The following is a 20315-nucleotide window of genomic DNA, read 5'->3' on the forward strand; positions in this document are numbered from 1 at the left end:
AACAAACAATGGCAATTTTATCATTTTATCTTTTTTACACAGAGGAATAATATTAAACTGGAGTTTGGGTTGAATCTAATGACTTTTGAAATTAAGGAAATAAGTCAGATATTAATGTGTCTCCGAAACTGAATTTGATGACTGTAGAAACATAAATTACATATTGTTGCATTTTTTTAACTTGTAAAGATTTGAGCTTATGGGCAGTTGAAGAGCATTTTGTTAAATGCATGAAGTGGGAGAAAAAAACTTAAAAGAGCTCTTCTCTGTCTTTACAGGCTTGAGAAATCAAAGCCAGAAATCACGACAAACAGAGAGGAACACAGAAGATGATTCTAACCTTTATGCAAATCCAAATGAAATGCAGCCAATACAAGGTAACATCAAGACAGAAGCATCAAAGAAATTTTACTTTTGTGACCCATTAACTTACAGCTGTTTTGTCTTTCCTTTGTAACTTAAAAGTAATCCTCAACACGGAAATATCATGGCATTATAAGGCCAAAAGATATAGGAGCAGAGTGAGGCCATTTGGCCCATCCAGTCTGCTTGGACATTTCATCATTGCTGACCCATTTCCATCTCAGCCCCAGTCTCCGTCTTCTCCCCGTAACCCTTCATACTCTGACTAATCATCAATCTATCAACTTCTGCCTTAAGAATACCCAATGACTTAGCCTCCACCGTCGCCTGTAACAATGAATTCCACAGATTCACCACTCTTTGGCTAAAGAAATTCCTCCTCACCTCCATTTTAAATGGACATCCCTCTAATCTGAGGCTGTGTCCTCTGGTCTTAGACTCGCCCACCATAGGAAACATCTTCTTCAAATCTACTCTGTCGAGGCCTTTCAATATTCAATAGGTTTCAATGAGGGCCACCTTCATTCTTCTACATTCCAGTGAGTACAGGCCCACAGCCATTAAATGCCCCTCATATGATAAGCCTTTCAATCCTGTATAATTATTCTGTACGATCTCCCAGCATGACATGAACCAATGTAACCTCAGTTGTGGAGGTGCAGTACACAGATTGTGTGTGTGTGTGTGTGTGTTCCAGAATCACTACAGATTCAGTCAGTGAGGTGTCAGAGAATCACAGTATTGCAAGTGGATACACCATCATAACAGGCTATTTTTTGTTGTAACAGATTGTATTTCACAACAATTCAATGAGATGAGCAGTCTCAGTGCCCTGAGATTGTCTCATGGTCTTATATAATAAATCTGCCATGATTGAATGGCAAAGCAGACTCAATGGACCAAATGGCTTAATTTTGGTCCTCTGTCTTATGGTCTTATTTCAGACATATACTGTATTCAAAAGTAAAAGAGAACAGTCCTTATCCTGGACATTGTTAGACAAATACCCTTGCTCTACACCACCATCCTCTGACAATTACATTCACGAGGAGAGCCTGGAAGTTTTGGATGACCTCATTGTCTGGATGCCTGACACTAGTGTCCTGAGACGCTGATATCCTGCAGATGCTGGAAATCTTGGGCATTACACACAAAGTGCTGGAGGAACTCTGCAGGTCAGGCAGCATCTATAGAAATGTGTAAGCAATCGACATTTTGGGTGAGACCTTTCTTCAGGACTGGAGAGGAAGAGAAGTCAGAGTAAGAAGGTTGTGGGAGGGAGGTGAGGAACAAGTACAATGTGGTAGGTGAAATGTGAAACTGGGAGGGGGAGGGGCTGAAGTAAAGAAATGGGAAGTTGATTGGTGAAGAAGCTCAAGAGCTGGAGAAGGGGGAATTTGATTGGAGAGGACAGACAACAGTGGAAGAAAGGGAGGAGGGAGGAACACCAGAGGGAGGTGATGGGCAGGTTAGGAGAAAAGGTGAAAAAAAGAAACAGGAAGGGAGAATAGTGAAGGAGAGGGGACAATCACCAGAAGTTCAAGGAATCAATGTTCATGCCATCAGGTGTTGCTTCTCCAACCCGAACGTGGCCTCATTGTGGCAGTAGAGGAGGCCATTGACTGACATGTCAGAATGGGAATGGGCCATAGAATTGAAATGGTGGCCACCAGGAGATCCCACTTTTTATAGTGCACAGAGCGAAGATGCTCAGCAAAGCAGTCTACCAAACGCATCAGGACTCACCGATATACAGGAAGGCACACGGGGAGAACTAGATACAGTAGATGATCCTGACAGACTCACAGATGAAGTGTCGCCTCACCTGGAAGGACTGTTTCTGGCCCTGAATAGTAGTGAGGGAAGATGTGTAGGGGCTGGGGTGGCACTTGTTCCACTTCCAAGGATAAGTACCAGGAAGAAGATCAGTGGGGAGGGATGAGTGGACAAGGGATTCGCATGGGGAGCGATCCCACTGGGAAGTGAGAGGGGGATGGAGAAGATGCACTTGGTGATAGGATCTCATAGGAGATTATGGAAGTTACGGAGAATTATGTGCTAGAATCGGAGGCTGGTGAGGTGGTAGGAGAGGACAGGAACTCGTCCCTTTCCATTGATAGATAAGACTCAATCTACTGCTGTTAAGATCTGTCACATTTACCCAATTAAAAAACCTGTTGAAGTTCACTCATTCTGTGTTACTGGAATTCAAAACTGGGAATTGACCTGGACCTTCCACGATGTATGTATGTGCAGTGTGGTACAACATGTTTCCATTCACTCTCTGAATCAATCCCCATATTATCATTGTCACATTAAATGCTTCCAGCACACATCATTAATAGTGTGATCATACAGTATTTTTCCTCATTCTGGTGGCTGTCATTATTAATACAGCACTTTGTTCCCAAAGATACCTGATGTTGTTTCTTGAAAATCAAGCCAAGGAAATGAAATGTTTATTTTCCAGGAACTAATGAGATGCCGGAGCCTGAGACCAGCCATATTGCTGAATATATGTCTGTGAGTAGGAAGACAATACAAGAAGGTAAATAGATCAATCTCTCATTCAATGAATTTCTCTCTTTGTACTTTTGAGAAATTACTCACTCAAGAGTTTGCAGGTTTGCAATTAAAATTTACATTTAGAGGAACTGAATCTCTAGTATGGAACTGGCTGATCAATCCAATGCTCTGTCTAGTGTCGACTACCCTTCATCCACTCCCAGTCTTCTTCATACAACACAGGGCTCTCTCTGCATTCTACCACAGTCCAATTTTCACTGGACCATTATGGTTAAGACTTAAAAATAGATAAACCACAACATAGTGTAGTGATTAGCACAGCAGTTTACTGTACAGACGGTCTGGGTGCAAATTATACAATTTGCCTTTAGGGAGTTTGTGCGTTCGCCCTGTGACCGCGTGTATTTCCTACGGGTGCTCTGGTTTACTCCCACAGTCCAAAGACATATTGGTTGGTTTGTTAACTGGTCATTGTAAATTGTCCCGTGATTAGGCTCAGATTAATTGGTCATTGAAAATTGTCCCGTGGTGAGGCTCAGATTAATTGGTCATTGAAAATTGTCCCGTGATTAGGCTCAGATTAACTGGTCATTGTAAATTGTCCTGTGGTTAGGCTCAGATTAACTGGTCATTGTAAATTGTCCCGTGGGTAGGCTCAGATTAACTGGTCATTGTAAATTGTCCCGTGGGTAGGCTCAGATTAACTGGTCATTGTAAATTGTCCCGTGGGTAGGCTCAGATTAACTGGTCATTGTAAATTGTCCCATGGTTAGGCTCAGATTAAATTAGGAGGCTGCTGGGCAGTGTGGCTCGAAGGCCAGAAGGGCCAATTCCACACTGTATCTCAGTCAATCAATAAATAAACACACACAATGTGATCTCACTTCTGGCAAATTGGTTGGTGGCTGCAGAATGAGTCCACACTGCTTGCACTCTAAAAGTGACCATCCACTTCATGAGATCTCATCCGCCATTGAATACCTCTACCACACTTCAGCAGTACTTCAATGCGTCTGGAATCACTGAATATGATCAGCCAAAGTGTCAGTGTAGTGTGAGAATGCCATATTAGACAATATTGCTTTCTCCAGAAATTAGGTGATATTTCTGAATATACAACAACAATAGAACAGTCTGTCTTGAAAAATCTGAAGTAGTTTGTAATAAATCAGACCACACTGATTTTTTTCATGTGAAAAATCTTTTTCCAAATTCCAGCCTTCTCCTCAAATTATTTAATCCATGTAGTCCAAGTCTTACTCCATGATTATATTTAATGATTTGGCATCAACCAGTGGAGAATTCACCTGGATCATTGTTGTCTGGGAATTCCCTATTTCAGTCCAGAATGACTCTTGTCTTGGACTCTCCACTGTAGGAAACATCCTTTCTGCATCCACTTTGTTGAAATTCTGTTGGTTTCTATCTGAACTCCTCTAATTCTTCTAAATTCCAGAGAATACAATTTGAATTAACCCAAATGCCTCATGAGACCATGTGACCATACAGATTCACAACATCTAATACCCAGGGTCACCCAGGCAGTGTTTATATACGGCAGAACTAATTATCCTGTGGAAATAACATCGTCAGAGGTGAGAGAGGTGGCTAAATGAAACTGGAGAAAATAAGAGTTGAGTTAGCCATGTTCTAATAAATATTGAGTGACACAGTCTGTATTAGACCAGAAGACCACAAGAGATAGGAGCAGAACTAGACCATCTGGGTCATTGAGTATGATCTGCCTTTTCAACACAGCTGATCAATTTCTGTCTCAGCCCCAATCTCCTGCCTTCTCCTGGTAACCCTTTATGCCCTGACTAATCAAGAATCTCTCAATCTCTGCCTTAAATAATCTAAAAGAAAATATATACCCAATGACTTGGCCTCCACAGTTGCCTGTGGTAAAGAATATCTCAGATTCACCACTCTCTGGCTGAAGAAATTCTTCCTCATCTCTGTTCTAAATGGATGTCCCTCTATTCTGAGGCTGTGCCCTCTAGGTTGCTATGTTGCAGTGTCAATGTAACACCACAGCAGTGTACTGATTAACACAGTGCTTTATAGTACGAGCAGTAAGATTAGGGTTCAAATTCCACCACTGACTCTCGGGAGTTTGTACGTTCTCTCTGTGAACACGTGGGTTTCCTCATGTGCTCCGATATCCTCCCACATTCTTTTCAATATTTTTATTAGTTTCTACATAGAAGAACACAGAGTACAAGAAAATGTATATAAAAGGTCAAAAAAAGATTTTTAAAAACTACCAATTACTTTATATCTATTCATAATAACAATCTCATTACCCCATATTCATTTAAGCTAGTCAATAGTTATATTGAAATATGCTAATTTATTACAAAAAAGTCTAACCCCTACCAAGACCGAAGCTGTTTATTGAGGAGAAAAATGATAAAATACCTTCTCATATAATAAAAAATTAATAATACCTAACATCTGAATTTAAACAACGAATTGAGGGTTTTGAAAGTTTTGAAAATAATTCAGAAAGGGTCCCCACAATGTTTGAAAGTCTTGACGAGATTCAGAAATTGAACAACGAATCTTCTCTAAATCTAAGCATGACATAAGGTTGCAAAACCATTGAGCTTGAGCAGGAGGAAAAACATCTTTCCATTTAAACAAAAGCGCCCTCCTAGCTATAAGAGAGCTAGAGGCCAAGATACGTAAATCAGATGTCTTCAGCTTGATATCTTGTCCTGCAACCTCCCGCATTCTAAAGACTATGGTCAGGGTTGGGAAGTTGTGGGCATATTATGTGGTGCAGAAAGCATGGCAGCACTTGTAGGCTTCCACCAGCACAAGCTCGGACTGTGTTGGTTGTTGACACAAACAATACATTTCACTGTATGTTTCAATGTTTCAATGTTCATGAACAAATAAAGCTAATTTTTATCTTTATTATCTTTGTTTCTATTTTGTCCCTGCAGACACAGCAGAAAATATTCATTACGGATCCATCTGCTTCAAGGAAAATGCGCCAGGTGATAAAATTGTTTGAATTTTTAAACACTTTTTGTATCAGAATGATGATTGCTGGTGATGAGTCTGAAACCCTTTGGGCCTTTGATATGGCCGTCCTGGGGTAAAGCTCCTCACTTACCCCTTAACACACTGTGGGACAGTCAGCTGAGGCTCAGTCCATAACCCAGCCTTCTGTGTGCAGGTCCGGTCTCCCCCCACAGATACAAGCTCAAACACCCGGGCTGATATCGCAACACAATGGTGCAGTGCTGCTGCTGGTCAGGTGCCAACTCAAGGCACATTTGTGTCCTCAGAGGACACAGAAAGTCAGTCAGCACAATTCTGAATTTGTAAAATGACTTGTGTAATGTATGAATCTATGTCTTTTAGAGCTATGACCTCCCCCCCATCTTAGCATTACGTATTGATCTGTTGCCTGCGCATGTGCTATTGTCTACACATACGCATTGTTCTATCTCTCTCTCTCTCTCTCTCTCTCTCACACTGCAATATGAATACACCAGTTAAAGACACCTCCTACCTCCCAATTAGTTAGGTGCCGCCTGGCGCGTAATTTCATCGCCTCTAATCTGGACCAACATTTATGTGCTGGGCAGCACCTATTTAATTAGCTTGTTTATTTCGGCTTTTGCTTAAAGATGTGCTGGGTGCGTTCTGGGTACAGCTACACCCCTGCATTCTTCGCGGCCCGGTATCAGTCCACGGCCCAGAGATTGGGGACCACAGTCTTACGCAACCTAATAGCCCCTGAAAAGCCAGCAAGCAAGACATTTGGTGAAATTGTTACAATTTTACAAAATCACTTGAGCCCGAAACCATTGGTAGTAGCTGAGAGATTTAGATTTTACAAAAGGAACCAGTCAAAAGATGAAAGCCTTTCTGAATACTTTGCAGAACTGTGCAAACTGTGACTTCAGAGATGGGTTTTCTGATACGTTAAAGAATAGGCTTGTATGTGGCATGTATAGTCAAAGCATTCAAATGAGGCTATTGGCGGAAAGAGATCTAACCTTAGAATGGGCACTGACCAATCCACTATTGTTAAAGACTGCAACAAAGGATGTAGCAGAACCACAGAAAAGGAGGTTAGAATGTGAAATGCACAAAATATCCCTGAATGGTGCAAAAAGCCTAAGATGTTATCGATGTGGCAAACCTTCCCATGATGCAAATGACTGTTAGTTCAAAGAAAAAGTCTGCAGAAAGTGTCACAGACAAGATCACATAGACAGAGTGTGCAAAGCAGAAAAAGAGCACAACCGAGTGAAAAGTCTTAAACACAAAACTAAGCGAATGCATAAAGTTATCGAATGTAAAACAGAATCAGACAACATAGAGTTTGACAAAGGTGAACTGTAATGCCAAGAACTGCATTGTATAACTTAAGCAAAACACACAATCATCTGGATCATAATAGATGTGCGTGGTGTAGAACTGAAAACAGCAGTGGATACAGGGTCAGATTTGTCTATAATTCCAGAGGCTGACTACATCACGCTGTTTTCTAAGATACCATTAGAGAAGACCTCAGTGATACTAAAGACCTATACAGGCAAAGAAATGTCCCGCAAAGGCAAACTGAAAGTGAAGGTGACGTATAGAGGCCAAATACTGCAGTTAGATCTCTGTGTTGAAAAGTGGAGGGCCAGCGCTTCTCAGACGTGAATGGTTGAGAAAAATCCAATGAGACTGGCACTCAATCAAAGCTCTCAGTGTCACATCAACAGGCAAAATGGTGGCATCAGTCAAAGATTGGCACAACTGCTTAGTGCTAATGAGAATGTGTTTGAGATGGGGATTGGTAAACTCAAAGAATTGAACTGAGTAAAACAGAAACACAAACATTCCATAAAGTGTGTCTAGAGCCTTATGCACAATGTTCTCAAGTGGATGCTGAACTTCAGAGCTTGGAGGCATCTGACATTCTCTCCAAGGTTGAGTGGAGCATTTGGGCCACACCTATTGTCCCAGTGATAAAGAAAGGGAAGGTCAGAGCAGTCCCAAGTCCAAGTTGGGACTTCAAAGTGAGCATCAACCCTGTGCTGTGTACTGTGCAGTATCGCCTGCCACAAATAGAAGATATATTTGCATCTTTGGCAGGTGGTTAGAGGTTTTCAAAGATTGACTTGTCACAAATCTATCTGCAAATGAAGATTTAGGAGTCAAGCAGGAAGTTCCTCACAATCAACACTCACAAGGGACTGTTCCAGTATAATTGTCTCGTCTTTGGCATCGCATCAACTCCAGCAATTTGGCAAGGAACAATGGACCAAGTGCTCCAAGATATCCCAGGAACACAATATTACCTTGATGACATCATTGTGACTGGCAAGAATGATGAAGAGCATCTCCAGAGCTTGGTAAAGTGCTTACCAGGCTGAGTGAGTATGGTCTGTGTACAAAGGGAGAGAAATGTGAGTTTTTCAAGAATGAAATCTTTTATCGTGGACATGTCATTGACAAGCATGGCATACGTAAGTCACAAGAGAAGACTGAAACAGTGCAACAGGCACCCAAACTGGAAATATGTCACACCTCAGATTATACTTGGGCCTTGCAAATTACTACCACCAGTTTCTCGCAAACATTGCTACAGTGCTGCATCCATTGAATGCACGGTTGCAGACAGGACCAAAGTCGGAATGGTCAGAAAGATGTGAAAAAGCATTCAAGGAAACAAAGAGACTAATAACATATAATGAACTGCTCACCAATTATAACCTATCCCTAACTATCAGACTGGGGTGCGTTGCATGCCCTTCTGGTATTGGAGCCATTTTATCACACATTATAAAAGATGGATCTAATGCTCAAATGAGTTTGCTTCAAGATCACTGACGAGTGCAGAACACATCTACACACATATCAACCAAGAGGCCATTAGTCTATTATAGGGAATAAAGAAATTCCACTACTACCACTACAGACAAAAAAATTATGTTAGTGATAGATCACCAGCCTCTTGTTTCCATTTTCAAACCCAGGATGGGAATTCCAGTGATGTCCACTACCTGGTTCCAACGTTGGGAACTATTCCTAGGAGCCCACTCTTAGGACATAGAGATTATGGGTACTAAACAACACAGCTATGCCATTGGCATGGCACAACTTCCACTATTGGCAACTGTAGAAGAAAAGTCTTCATACTGTGACCGAGTAGAAGTGTTCCACACCGCACTGGTGGACCAATTACTGGTGACAAATTTGAAAATACAAAGGGAAATAAGGAATGACCCAACATTGTCAAAAGTCTATGAAATCATCATACAAGGATGGCCACCTCATGGTAACCCTATGGTTCCAGAGTTCTCAGTGAGACAATACCAATTGTCAGTATGCCAAAGAACACTTGGACGTTTATCTTGCGTTGTGGTTCCCTCCAAACTGCATACCAGAATGTTAGAAAATCTGCATGAAGGACACATGGGTATAGACAAGATGAAGAGTCTTGCCTGGAGCTATGTGTGGTAGCCAGGAATAGATAAACAGATTGAAAACTTAGCCAAGAGCTGTTCAGGATGCCAAAAAATTCAAAATGCACCCCCACAGGCACCGTTACATCCATGGGAATGGCCATCGTCACCATGGCAAAGAGTACATATTGATTTTAATGGACCATTCATGGACTCCATGTTTCAGATTGCTGTGGATACTCATTCGAAGTGTCCAGAATTGCTGTGGGGTGGGAATCAAACTGAAGAGACAGAGGAAGGGGTGGTTGGCTTACAAATAGAGAAAGCTTGTAGGCAGAGTGACAGGGAGGATAGGCAGGTGATAGAGAAGGGATATGCTCAGACTGATGGTTTGAGATGTGTCTATTTTAATGCAAGGAGTATCATGAACAAAGCAGATGAGCTTAGAGTGTGGATCAGTACTTGGAGCTATGACGTCAGAAGCTTTTTCCCAGGGCTGAAATGGCTAACACAAGAGGGCACAGTTTTAAGGTGCTTGGAGCAAGGTACAGTGGAGATGTCAGGGGTAAGTTTCTTACACAGAGAGTGGTGAGTGCATGGAATGGGCTGCCGGTGACGGTGGTGGAGGTGAATACAAAAGGGTCTTTTAAGAGACTCTTGGATAGGTACATGGAGCTCAGAAACATAGAGGGCTATGGGTAACCCTAGGTAATTTCTAAAATAAGTACATGTTTGGCACAGCATTGTGGGCCAAAGGGCCTGTATTGTGCTGTAGGTTTTCCATGTTTTTATGTTATACCAATGAAGTCAACCACCTCTGCAAAGGCCGCTCTGTGGACTAACTTCACCAGAAATGGCTTGCCAGAACAAATTGTGAGTGACGATGGACCACAATACACATCAGAGAAGTTCCAACTAACCATGAAGCAAAATGGCATCAGACATTTCAATTCAGCTCCTAACCACCCATCATAAATGGATTAGCTGAAAGGTTTATCCAAACCTTCAAGAAGTCCATTAAAGCAATGGAAAAGGAAGACATTTCTCTACAGCACAAGGTGGACAACTCCCTTTTTATATATCAGAATTCTGTTCATGTGATGACAAATCAAAGACTTGCAATGCTGTTCGTGAATAGGAATCTGAGGTCTTGCATAGACCTCCTGAAACCAGATCTGTGGAAGGAAGTGCAGAATAAACAGTTCAGTTAGTTGCTAAGTGAGGCAGCAAAGAGCTTTGAGATTGGACAGGAATTCCTAGTGTGTGATTACCGAGAGTATAAATGGACACCCAGTAGGATAACTATAAGAACTGGACCACTGATGTACACAGTGGATGTTGGAGATCAGACATGGAGACGTTGTGAGGACTAAATACTGGATGCTCAACTGAAGAACACACCTGAGTCAAATGCATCCAATGAGACAGACAATCACCAAACTTACCTCACAGTGATGATGTCACTGACAACAACATGACACCAGAAACTGAGAACGTTGTCTTGGACAAGGCACCTTCCAAACCTGATACCATTCCATAGGTCCAGAGGCATGAGGAGATCGTTATCATTGACAAGACACCTACCAAATCTGATGCCAATCCACAGGTCCAGAGGCACTATCCTTTAAGAAACAGAGCGTCTCCCAACAGACTGAACATTTAGAACTGTGAAGCTAGTTATGGACTGTTATTGTGAAAGCATGTTTATTTAAATTATGGGTTATGAAAGGGAAATTGAATGTTTCGTTTATTAGACATTTTTATGTTGCCTTAATCTAAAGGGGGAGGAAGTGTAATGTTTGGATCTGTCCTTTAGATCAATGACACCCCCTCCCCCACTTAGCACTACATATTGTTGTGTTGCCTGGGCATGTGCATTGATCTCTCTGTCTTGTTGCAACTTGAACACACCAGTTAAAGCCATTTCCCACATGTATGCTTTTATTTAATCGACATGTAATTGTGCACAGACGCAACAACTTATGTCTTATCTCCTGTCTATATCGCCAGCATCACTGATAATCCTAGCTGATTTGATTTGATTTTATTGACACAATGACACATTTCACTCTGTTGCTTTCGTCAAGTCAACCTAGCGGCATGTTGGCAGCCTGTTTGCATCAAATCAAATGAACCGAAAGCGGAACTTTCTGGTGGCCAAACATTTTAATCCTGATTCCCATTCCCATTCCAACACGTTAGTCCATGGCCTCCTTTTATGTCAAGATGAGGCCACCCTCAGGGTGGAGGAGCAACACCTTATATTCTGCTGTCTGGATAGCTTCCAACCTGCTGCCATGAATATCAATTTCTCCCTCTCCCCTCTTCTATTCCCCACTCTGGTCTCACACCACTTCTCATCTAACTATCCCCCCCTCCTGGGTCCCTTCCTCCTTCCCTTTCTGCTATGGTCCACTCTCCTCTCCTATCAGATTCCTTCTTCTCCATCCCTTTACCTTTCCAGCCTACTTAGTTTCACCTATCACCTTCTAGCTATCCTCCCTCCCCTCCCCCTTTCCTTTTCAGTCCTGAAGAAGGGTCTCGGCCTGAAATATAGACTATTCCTTTCCATAGATGCTGCTTGATCTGCTGAGTTCCTCCAGCACTTTGTATGTGGATTTCCAATATCTACAGATTTTTTCCTGCTTAACATTTCACTCTATATTTTGATGCTATTCTCTAATCTCTCACTCTTCCATTAGACATCAAAACTATAAAGGATAGGAGCAGGATTAGGGCATTTGGTCCATCAAGTTTGCTCCACTATTCAAACAACGACTGATCCTTTTCACAAAGACATTCATCCTGTAAACCTTCACCCCCTTGCCTAGTAATCCTTAAATACACCAGTTAAAATGGTGCTTGTGAACCTCTGTGACTTCCGGCTGATAGCCAACAAACCAAGGATAGCAACAAAATAATTTGTTAACCACACATTTCTGGCAAATGATCATTGCAAGGAATAGTCTGTAACTTCCCTTTAGACTTGGAGGTATTCAGACATCCCACCCTGCAAAAACTCATTTCAGGGAGGTAGCTCCATCAATTTGCGGGAGACTTCCGGGAGAGATGGGATGTCTGCAATAGAGTAGCTCCTTAGCAGCAAGCCAGCTAGTTTAAATAACGTTAGTTATGCTAATGAACAAATGACACTTGTTAAACTCACCTCAACATGTCTTTTTCAGTCTTAACCCACCATGGGCAATAGAAAAGTCACTGTTGCAAACAGTGCAGCGAGCAACACTGTCACTATTTTGACCCCTATTAGGCAGGGGTACACTTTAGTGTAGTCTGGAGTGCCGTACGTTTTATATATTTTATGGAACACTCTGCCATGGCGCGCTCGCATTCGCGCTCTCTCCCTCTCGCTCTCTTTCTTGTGGTCGCTCGTGTGCTCTCAAGTGCTCTCGCTTGCTTTCTCTCTCGCTCGCTTGCTTGCTCTCGCTCTCTCTCGCGTGCGCTCTCTCTCGTGGCCGCTCTCGCGCTCTCTCGTTTTCTCTCACTCGCTCTCAAAAAAATTGATTTCCATGATATTGTAAATAATTTGCGGGCATCAGCGAGCCACTATTAATATGCAGGAGACTCCCGGAACTTTCGGGAGAGGTGGGATGTCTGGGAATTTCGATGTCGCAGAACCGAGGCCAGGGGAAGTGGCGGACCGGTCGCGGAGAGCATGGAAGACCATAAAGTATCAGGCACAGGCTGAATAAAAGCCGCAGGGTCCAGACACCGGATACGACTGAGCAGGATCTGGAGACAGATTTACAGGCCGAATTGAAGCAGCAAAGTCCAATGTATCCAAGCAGCAGAACCTGTTGTTCAGACAGAGATTTAAGCACCAGGCCGGATTGAAAAGGGCAGGGTGTCAGAAAGGTCAGGGTATCGGAGCCCGGGGTGAGATACAGACTGATTAAGATCAAAGTTCCACAACGTTTATTCGGCTCTGCACTGAACTGTGGGACTTTCTTGTGGACTTCATTCAGAAACACTGTTTGTGTAATCTGTTTCTTTCATTGCACAGTGGGTGTTCGGTGGGCTTTTTCATGGGTTATTTTATTTTCTTATGGACATGATGTGGATTTTTATTCTTTGAACATTAGGTATTGTCTTTTTCCATATAGATGGGGTTTGTTTGGGGTTTCGTTGTTTCATGGCTGCCTGTTCTGAGATAAATTTCAAGGTTGTATAATGTATAGATACCTTGATAATAAAATGTACTTTGAACTTTGAACCCAATGATTTGGCCACCGCAGTCCACAGTGGCAACAAATTCCACAGATTCACAACCCTCTGGCTCAAGAAATTCCTCCTTATCTTGCCTACTAATGGAAATACCTCCCCATAACCAATCTTGCCAGGCCTATTGGCATCGGATTGGTTTCAATTACATCTCTCCTCATTCTACTGAACTCCACTGACTCCAATGGAAATAAAATGGGAAATAGGTTTTTGCTTCCTACTTCCTTATTTCTCAGTAGGTTTATCTGAAAAACACTCACATTCACAACTCGTCATGACCTGGTGAGGAAAAAGTTTAGCTAATTTACAACCATCTCAATAGCTCCCTGTGGTTCGTGTATATTTTACCTGTATGAATGGAAGCAAGTTTTCTGCAAATTCAGAATTCAAAGTTCAAAGTACATTTGGTATCAAAGTATGTATACTATATACAACCTTGAGATTCACCTCCTTACAGGCAGCCACAAAACAAAAAAAAACAAGAACCCATTAAAAAAAAGACTGTCAACATCCAAGGTGTTAAAAAAAAACCTAATCAGGCAAACAATAAAAGTAAACAAATAACTTTCAGAACTGAAGTTCACAAATGTGAGTCCACAGTCGGGCAGCCAATCATCACCTCAGTTGAATCAGGAGCCCATTATTTCCTGACTACAGCCTCAGTTCAGCACAGAAACGAGTAAACCACATGGAGCACCGAGCTGAACTGGCCTGTCCCTTGCCTCTGGCCCATCACACTGACCATTTCAATCTGGCCCGGCGCTCAAATCATCCACACATCAGGTCAATCCTCATTCTCAGACCCGGGCCCTGCCACTTTGATATGTTTTCGGGCCCGGGCCCCACTGCCTGTATTCGGCCCATACCCAAACCTTCCAATTTGGCCTAGCACTTAAATTGATTAAACTAATTAAATCGAGCAATGACATGTTTGATCGAATAAGTCGAGTGGTTATTGTTTTGCTAATCTTTTGTCATGAGGAGAGTGATGCAGTCAGTTTAGGAGATTTGTATTCTATTTCTCACTTCCTTTGTCAGTGTGATCCACTACTGTCATCTTTTAATTGTGGTGTTTGCAATTATCACAGGGGAGAGGCATGCCACACTATCCTCCAATCAACTGTCTGATACTGTAAGTACATTGGTCTGTTGGTGAAATCTCAAATCCAACAAATATGAAATTCCAAATCAAATTTATAGAGTTCTTTAATGATTTAAACAGATAAACTATCAACTGGCTTAAGTATACACTCAATGACCACTTTATGAGGTACATCTTGCACCTAATAAAGTGGCCACTGAGTGTACCTTCATGACCGTCTGCTGCTGTAGCCCATCCATTTCAAGGTTCAATGTGTCCTGCGTTCAGTGATGCTGTTCTATTCTCCACCTTTGTGATGGTCTCCATTGGTTGGGATCAACCATGGATGTCATGTCCTGGCTGTCGAAGTTGATACATACGCTAGAGCAGTACGCTACGGAGAACAAGTTGTTGTCCATGCAGCAGACTCCCACCATCCCCGCCCCCTCCAATCTCCACACAGCTGTTGAATCCAAAGGAACGATAGGAACTGATACAGATTAGCACCAGCTGTATTGGAGGGGTTGCCAGTCAGTGTTGAACCTAACATAGGTCTGCTTTAGAAACCCCAGCTCCAGACTATTCCCTTGGCGTTTACTCCTGGAGCCTTCCTCATGAGTGGATATAGCCACAAGGCAGTGAAGGCTTGAGATCACAGTTTTCCTTCTCCTGGATGAGCTGTCAACCACAGCTGACAAGCCCCATCTGTCCAAAGCGACTGGTTTTAAGTTAACAGTCATCTGCCATTACCCATTCTCCTGTTAGTAGAAATGGTTCTGCCGGGTTTAGTAGCTAATCCACATGTGAAGACTGGTAGCCAGAATTGTTGTCAGAAACTATTTGACATGCATGCTCTTGGGAGCATATAATGTGTAGTGGGAGTTTATCACTACTTAATCACCAAGAACAACCATCTTTGTAATGTAAGATTATTTGAGTTACTGTCACTTTCCTGTCAGTTTGAGCCAGTCTGGGTATTCTCCTCTGACCTCTCTCATTAACAAGGCATTTTTACCCCCAGAAATGCAGCTCACTTGATGTCTTTTTCTCTTAGTTTTTCACACCTGTCTCTGTAAACTCTGGAGACTGTTGTGTGTGAAAATCACAAGAGATCAGCAATTTTGAAGATGCTCAAACTACCCTGTCTGGCAGCAACAATCGAAGTCACTTAGATCACATTTATTCCTCATTCTCATGTTTAGTGTGAACAACTGAACCTCTTGACCATATCTGCATGCTTTTATGCATTGAGTTGCTGCCACATGATCAGCTGATTAGATGTTTGTATTAATGAGCAGATGTATCTAATGAAGTGATCATTGAGTATAATTGGTATTTCTTTCTCCTTCAGAATTTGTCTTCTTCAAATCAAAATATCTCATCTGTTATCTATGCACCGGTAATAAAAAAACCTACATGAATAATCTGCCGAGATCAGAAGGGGAGGACTTGTGTGAACACATGGAAAGTAGCATACTTTGAATTTTTTAATATATATTTTTGATTTACGATGTACTTTTCACCGATGTATGTGTCCTGAGTTGACAAAATTCAAAGATTCAATCATTTCATCGTCACTTCTGACTTGCAAATGAGAACCATTTCTCTGAAAGCAATTTCAGCATTTTATTTCAGTTTCTACGGACATCATGTGAAATAAACAGCTTCATTATGCAAGATAGATTAAATGGTGTGGGCATATTTGTTACCAATACAACTAGTATGAATCGTGGGCATGTTATATTGGTGCTAGAAGTGTGGCCATACTTATGGGCTGCCCTTGGACTACGTTGTTGCTTACACAAAACAACACATTTTGCTTCATGTTTTGATGTGTATATGGCAAATAAAAGCTAATTATTTGTGTTTCAAAACTTGTCATGACAAACAGTAATGACTTAAATCAAGCACGACAGGGTAAGATGAACATTCTAGTCCTTCAAAGGACACTATATCTGGGCTTTATATGGACTTCCTCATTTAATGTATGCTGTTGAAAGGGTAAAGTCCATCAAAAACTAAATGTGGAAGGTGGTGGTGTGCTCCATTCTTGAATTATGGAGTTCCTACAGGATAGGATACCCTCCGTTATTCCTAAGAAGGTTCATGGTTTTGATCCGGCGATAATGGAAGAATGGTGATATAGTGATCATGTTAGTAAGCACCTCCTGTACCTAATAAAGTGGCCACTAAGTGCATAGTCATTGCCTTCTGCTGCTATAGTCCATCCACTTCAAAGTTTAACATGTTGTGAATTCAGAGATGCTCTTCTGCACACTGTAACACATGATTATTGAATTACTGTTGCCTTCCTGTCAGCTTGAACAGGTCTGGCCATTCTCCTCTGATCTCTCTCATTAACAAGGTGCTTTCACCCACAGAACCGGCAGTCACTGGATGCTTTTATTTTGTCTTTTGTTCCAGGTAGATCACATTTCTTCACCATTCTGATATTTCATCTGAACAACAACTCAACCTCTTAACTATATCATTATGTTTCTATTTGTAGAGTTGCTGGCAGATAATTGGCAGATTAGATATCTGCGTTAATAGAAACATAGAAACATAGAAAATAGGTGCAGGAGTAGGCCATTCGGCCCTTCGAGCCTGCACCGCCATTTATTATGATCATGGCTGATCATCCAACTCAGAACCCAGCCTTCCCTCCATACCCCCTGACCCCTGTAGCCACAAGGGCCATATCTAACTTCCTTTTAAACATAGCTAATGAACTGGCCTCAACAGTTTGCTGTGGCAGAGAATTCCACAGATTCACCACTCTCTGTGTGAAGAAGTTTTTCCTAACCTCGGTCCTAAAAGGCTTCCCCTCTATCCTCAAACTGTGACCCCTCGTTCTAGACCTCCCCAACATCGGGAACAATCTTCCCGCATCTAGCCTGTCCAATCCCTTTAGGATCTTATACGTTTCAATCAGATCCCCCCTCAATCTTCTAAATTCCAACGAGTACAAGCCCAGTTCATCCAGTCTTTCTTCATATGAAAGACCTGCCATCCCAGGAATCAATCTGGTGAACCTTCTTTGTACTCCCTCTATGGCAAAGATGTCTTTCCTCAGATTAGGGGACCAAAACTGCACACAATACTCCAGGTGTGGTCTCACCAAGGCCTTGTACAACTGCAGTAGTACCTCCCTGCTCCTGTACTCGAATCCTCTCGCTATAAATGCCAGCATACCGTTCGCCTTTTTCACCGCCTGCTGTACCTGCATGCCCACTTTCAATGACTGGTGTAAAATGACACCCAGGTCTCGTTGCACCTCCCCTTTTCCTAATCGGCCACCATTCAGATAATAATCTGTTTTCCTATTTTTGCCACCAAAGTGGATAACTTCACATTTATCCACATTAAATTGCATCTGCCATGAGTTTGCCCACTCACCCAACCTATCCAAGTCACCCTGCATCCTCTTAGCATCCTCCTCACTGCTAACACTGCCACCCAGCTTCGTGTCATCCACAAACTTGGAGATGCTGCATTTAATTCCCTCATCCAAGTCATTAATATATATTGTAAACAACTGGGGTCCCAGCACTGAGCCTTGCGGTACCCCACTAGTCACCGCCTGCCATTCTGAAAAGGTCCCGTTTATTCCCACTCTTTGCTTCCTGTCTGCTAACCAATTCTCCACCCACACCAATACCTTACCCCCAATACCATGTGCTTTAAGTTTGCACACTAATCTCCTGTGTGGGACCTTGTCAAAAGCCTTTTGAAAATCCAAATATACCACATCCACTGGTTCTCCCCTATCCACTCTACTAGTTACATCCTCAAAAAATTCTATGAGATTCGTCAGACATGATTTTCCTTTCACAAATCCATGCTGACTTTGTCCGATCATTTCACTGCTTTCCAAATGTGCTGTTATCACATCCTTGATAACTGACTCCAGCAGTTTCCCCACCACCGACGTTAGGCTAACCGGCCTATAATTCCCCGGTTTCTCTCTCCCTCCTTTTTTAAAAAGTGGAGTTACATTAGCCACCCTCCAATCCTCAGGAACTAGTCCAGAATCTAACGAGTTTTGAAAAATTATCACTAATGCATCCACTATTTCTTGGGCCACTTCCTTAAGCACTCTGGGATGCAGACCATCTGGCCCTGGGGATTTATCTGCCTTCAATCCCTTCAATTTACCTAACACCACTTCCCTACTAACATGTATTTCGCTCAGTTCCTCCATCTCACTGGACCCTCTGTCCCTTACTATTTCTGGAAGATTATTTATGTCCTCCTTAGTGAAGACAGAACCAAAGTAATTATTCAATTGGTCTGCCATGTCCTTGCTCCCCGTAATCAATTCACCTGTTTCTGTTTGCAGGGGACCTACATTTGTCTTTATCAGTCTTTTCCTTTTTACATATCTATAAAAGCTTTTACAGTCCGTTTTTATGTTCTCTGCCAGTTTTCTCTCATAATCTTTTTTCCCCTTCCTAATTAAGCCCTTTGTCCTCCTCTGCTGAACTCTGAATTTCTCCCAGTCCTCAGGTGAGCCACTTTCTCTGGCTAATTTGTATGCTACTTCTTTGGAATTGATACTATCCCTAATTTCTCTTGTCAGCCATGGGTGCACTACCTTCCTTGATTTATTCTTTTGCCAAACTGGGATGAACAATTGTTGTAGTTCATCCATGCAACCTTTAAATGCCCGCCATTGCATATCCACCGTCAATCCTTGAAGTGTCATTTGCCAGTCTATCTTAGCTAATTCACGTCTCATACCTTCAAAGTTACCCCTCTTTAAGTTCAGAACCTTTGTTTCTGAATTAACTACGTCACTCTCCATGTTAATGAAGAATTCCACCATATTATGGTCACTCTTACCCAAGGGGCCTCTCACGACAAGATCGCTGATTAACCCTTCCTCATTGCTCAAAACCCAGTCCAGAATAGCCTGCTCTCTAGTCGGTTTCTCGACATGTTGGTTCAAAAAACCATCCCGCATACATTCCAAGAAATCCTCTTCCTCAGCACCTTTACCAATTTGGTTCACCCAGTCTACATGTAGATTGAAGTCACCCATTATAACTGCTGTTCCTTTATTGCACACATTTCTAATTTCCTGTTTAATACCATCTCCGACCTCACTGCTACTGTTAGGTGGCCTGTACACAACTCCCACCAGCGTCTTCTGCCCCTTAGTGTTACGCAGCTCTACCCATATCGATTCCACATCTTCCCGGCTTATGTCCTTCCTTTCTATTGCGTTAATCTCTTTTTTAACCAGCAACGCCACCCCACCTCCCCTTCCTTCATGTCTATCCCTCCTGAATATTGAATATCCCTGAACGTTGAGCTCCCATCCCTGGTCACCCTGGAGCCATGTCTCTGTGATCCCAACTATATCATAATCATTAATAACAATCTGCGAGTGTAGTTCCTCATGAGGATTCTAAGTGACTTGGAGGGAAAGCTGCACAGGTGAAGACACGACATGCCTGCACCCCTTGGTAGTAGATATAGCATGCTTAAAATTCACTGACAAAGCGGCTTTATTGCAAAATTACAGTGCATTTTGTAAAGGGAAGCAACGGAGGCCTCTTGCTGAATAGCCAGATTAGTTGCCTGGGAAACAGTAACATTTTTTCTGGCAGAAGATGGAGAGAAGTGTGATTTCTGTAGAAGCATAAACCAGTGAGTATTTGAAGGAGCATGATTCCCACTAA

The 20315-nt window shown here is 42.3% G+C and overlaps 1 protein-coding gene across 1 annotated transcript in view; it reads left to right on the forward strand.

Moving 5' to 3' along the window:
- Nucleotides 1-16820, forward strand: part of LOC134348854 (uncharacterized) — a 53783-nt gene extending 36963 nt beyond the window's left edge. Inside the window, exons 12-16 of the mRNA XM_063052637.1 lie at nucleotides 279-377; nucleotides 2834-2911; nucleotides 5841-5894; nucleotides 14636-14679; nucleotides 15980-16820. Of these exons, the coding sequence (XP_062908707.1) occupies nucleotides 279-377; nucleotides 2834-2911; nucleotides 5841-5894; nucleotides 14636-14679; nucleotides 15980-16048 (344 nt within the window). The 3' untranslated portion in view covers nucleotides 16049-16820. The remainder of the gene's footprint in view (nucleotides 1-278; nucleotides 378-2833; nucleotides 2912-5840; nucleotides 5895-14635; nucleotides 14680-15979) is intronic.
- The last annotated feature ends 3495 nt before the right edge of the window (nucleotides 16821-20315 follow it).

This window comes from Mobula hypostoma, chromosome 7, assembly GCF_963921235.1.
Source record: "Mobula hypostoma chromosome 7, sMobHyp1.1, whole genome shotgun sequence".
Lineage (NCBI taxonomy): Eukaryota > Metazoa > Chordata > Chondrichthyes > Myliobatiformes > Myliobatidae > Mobula > Mobula hypostoma.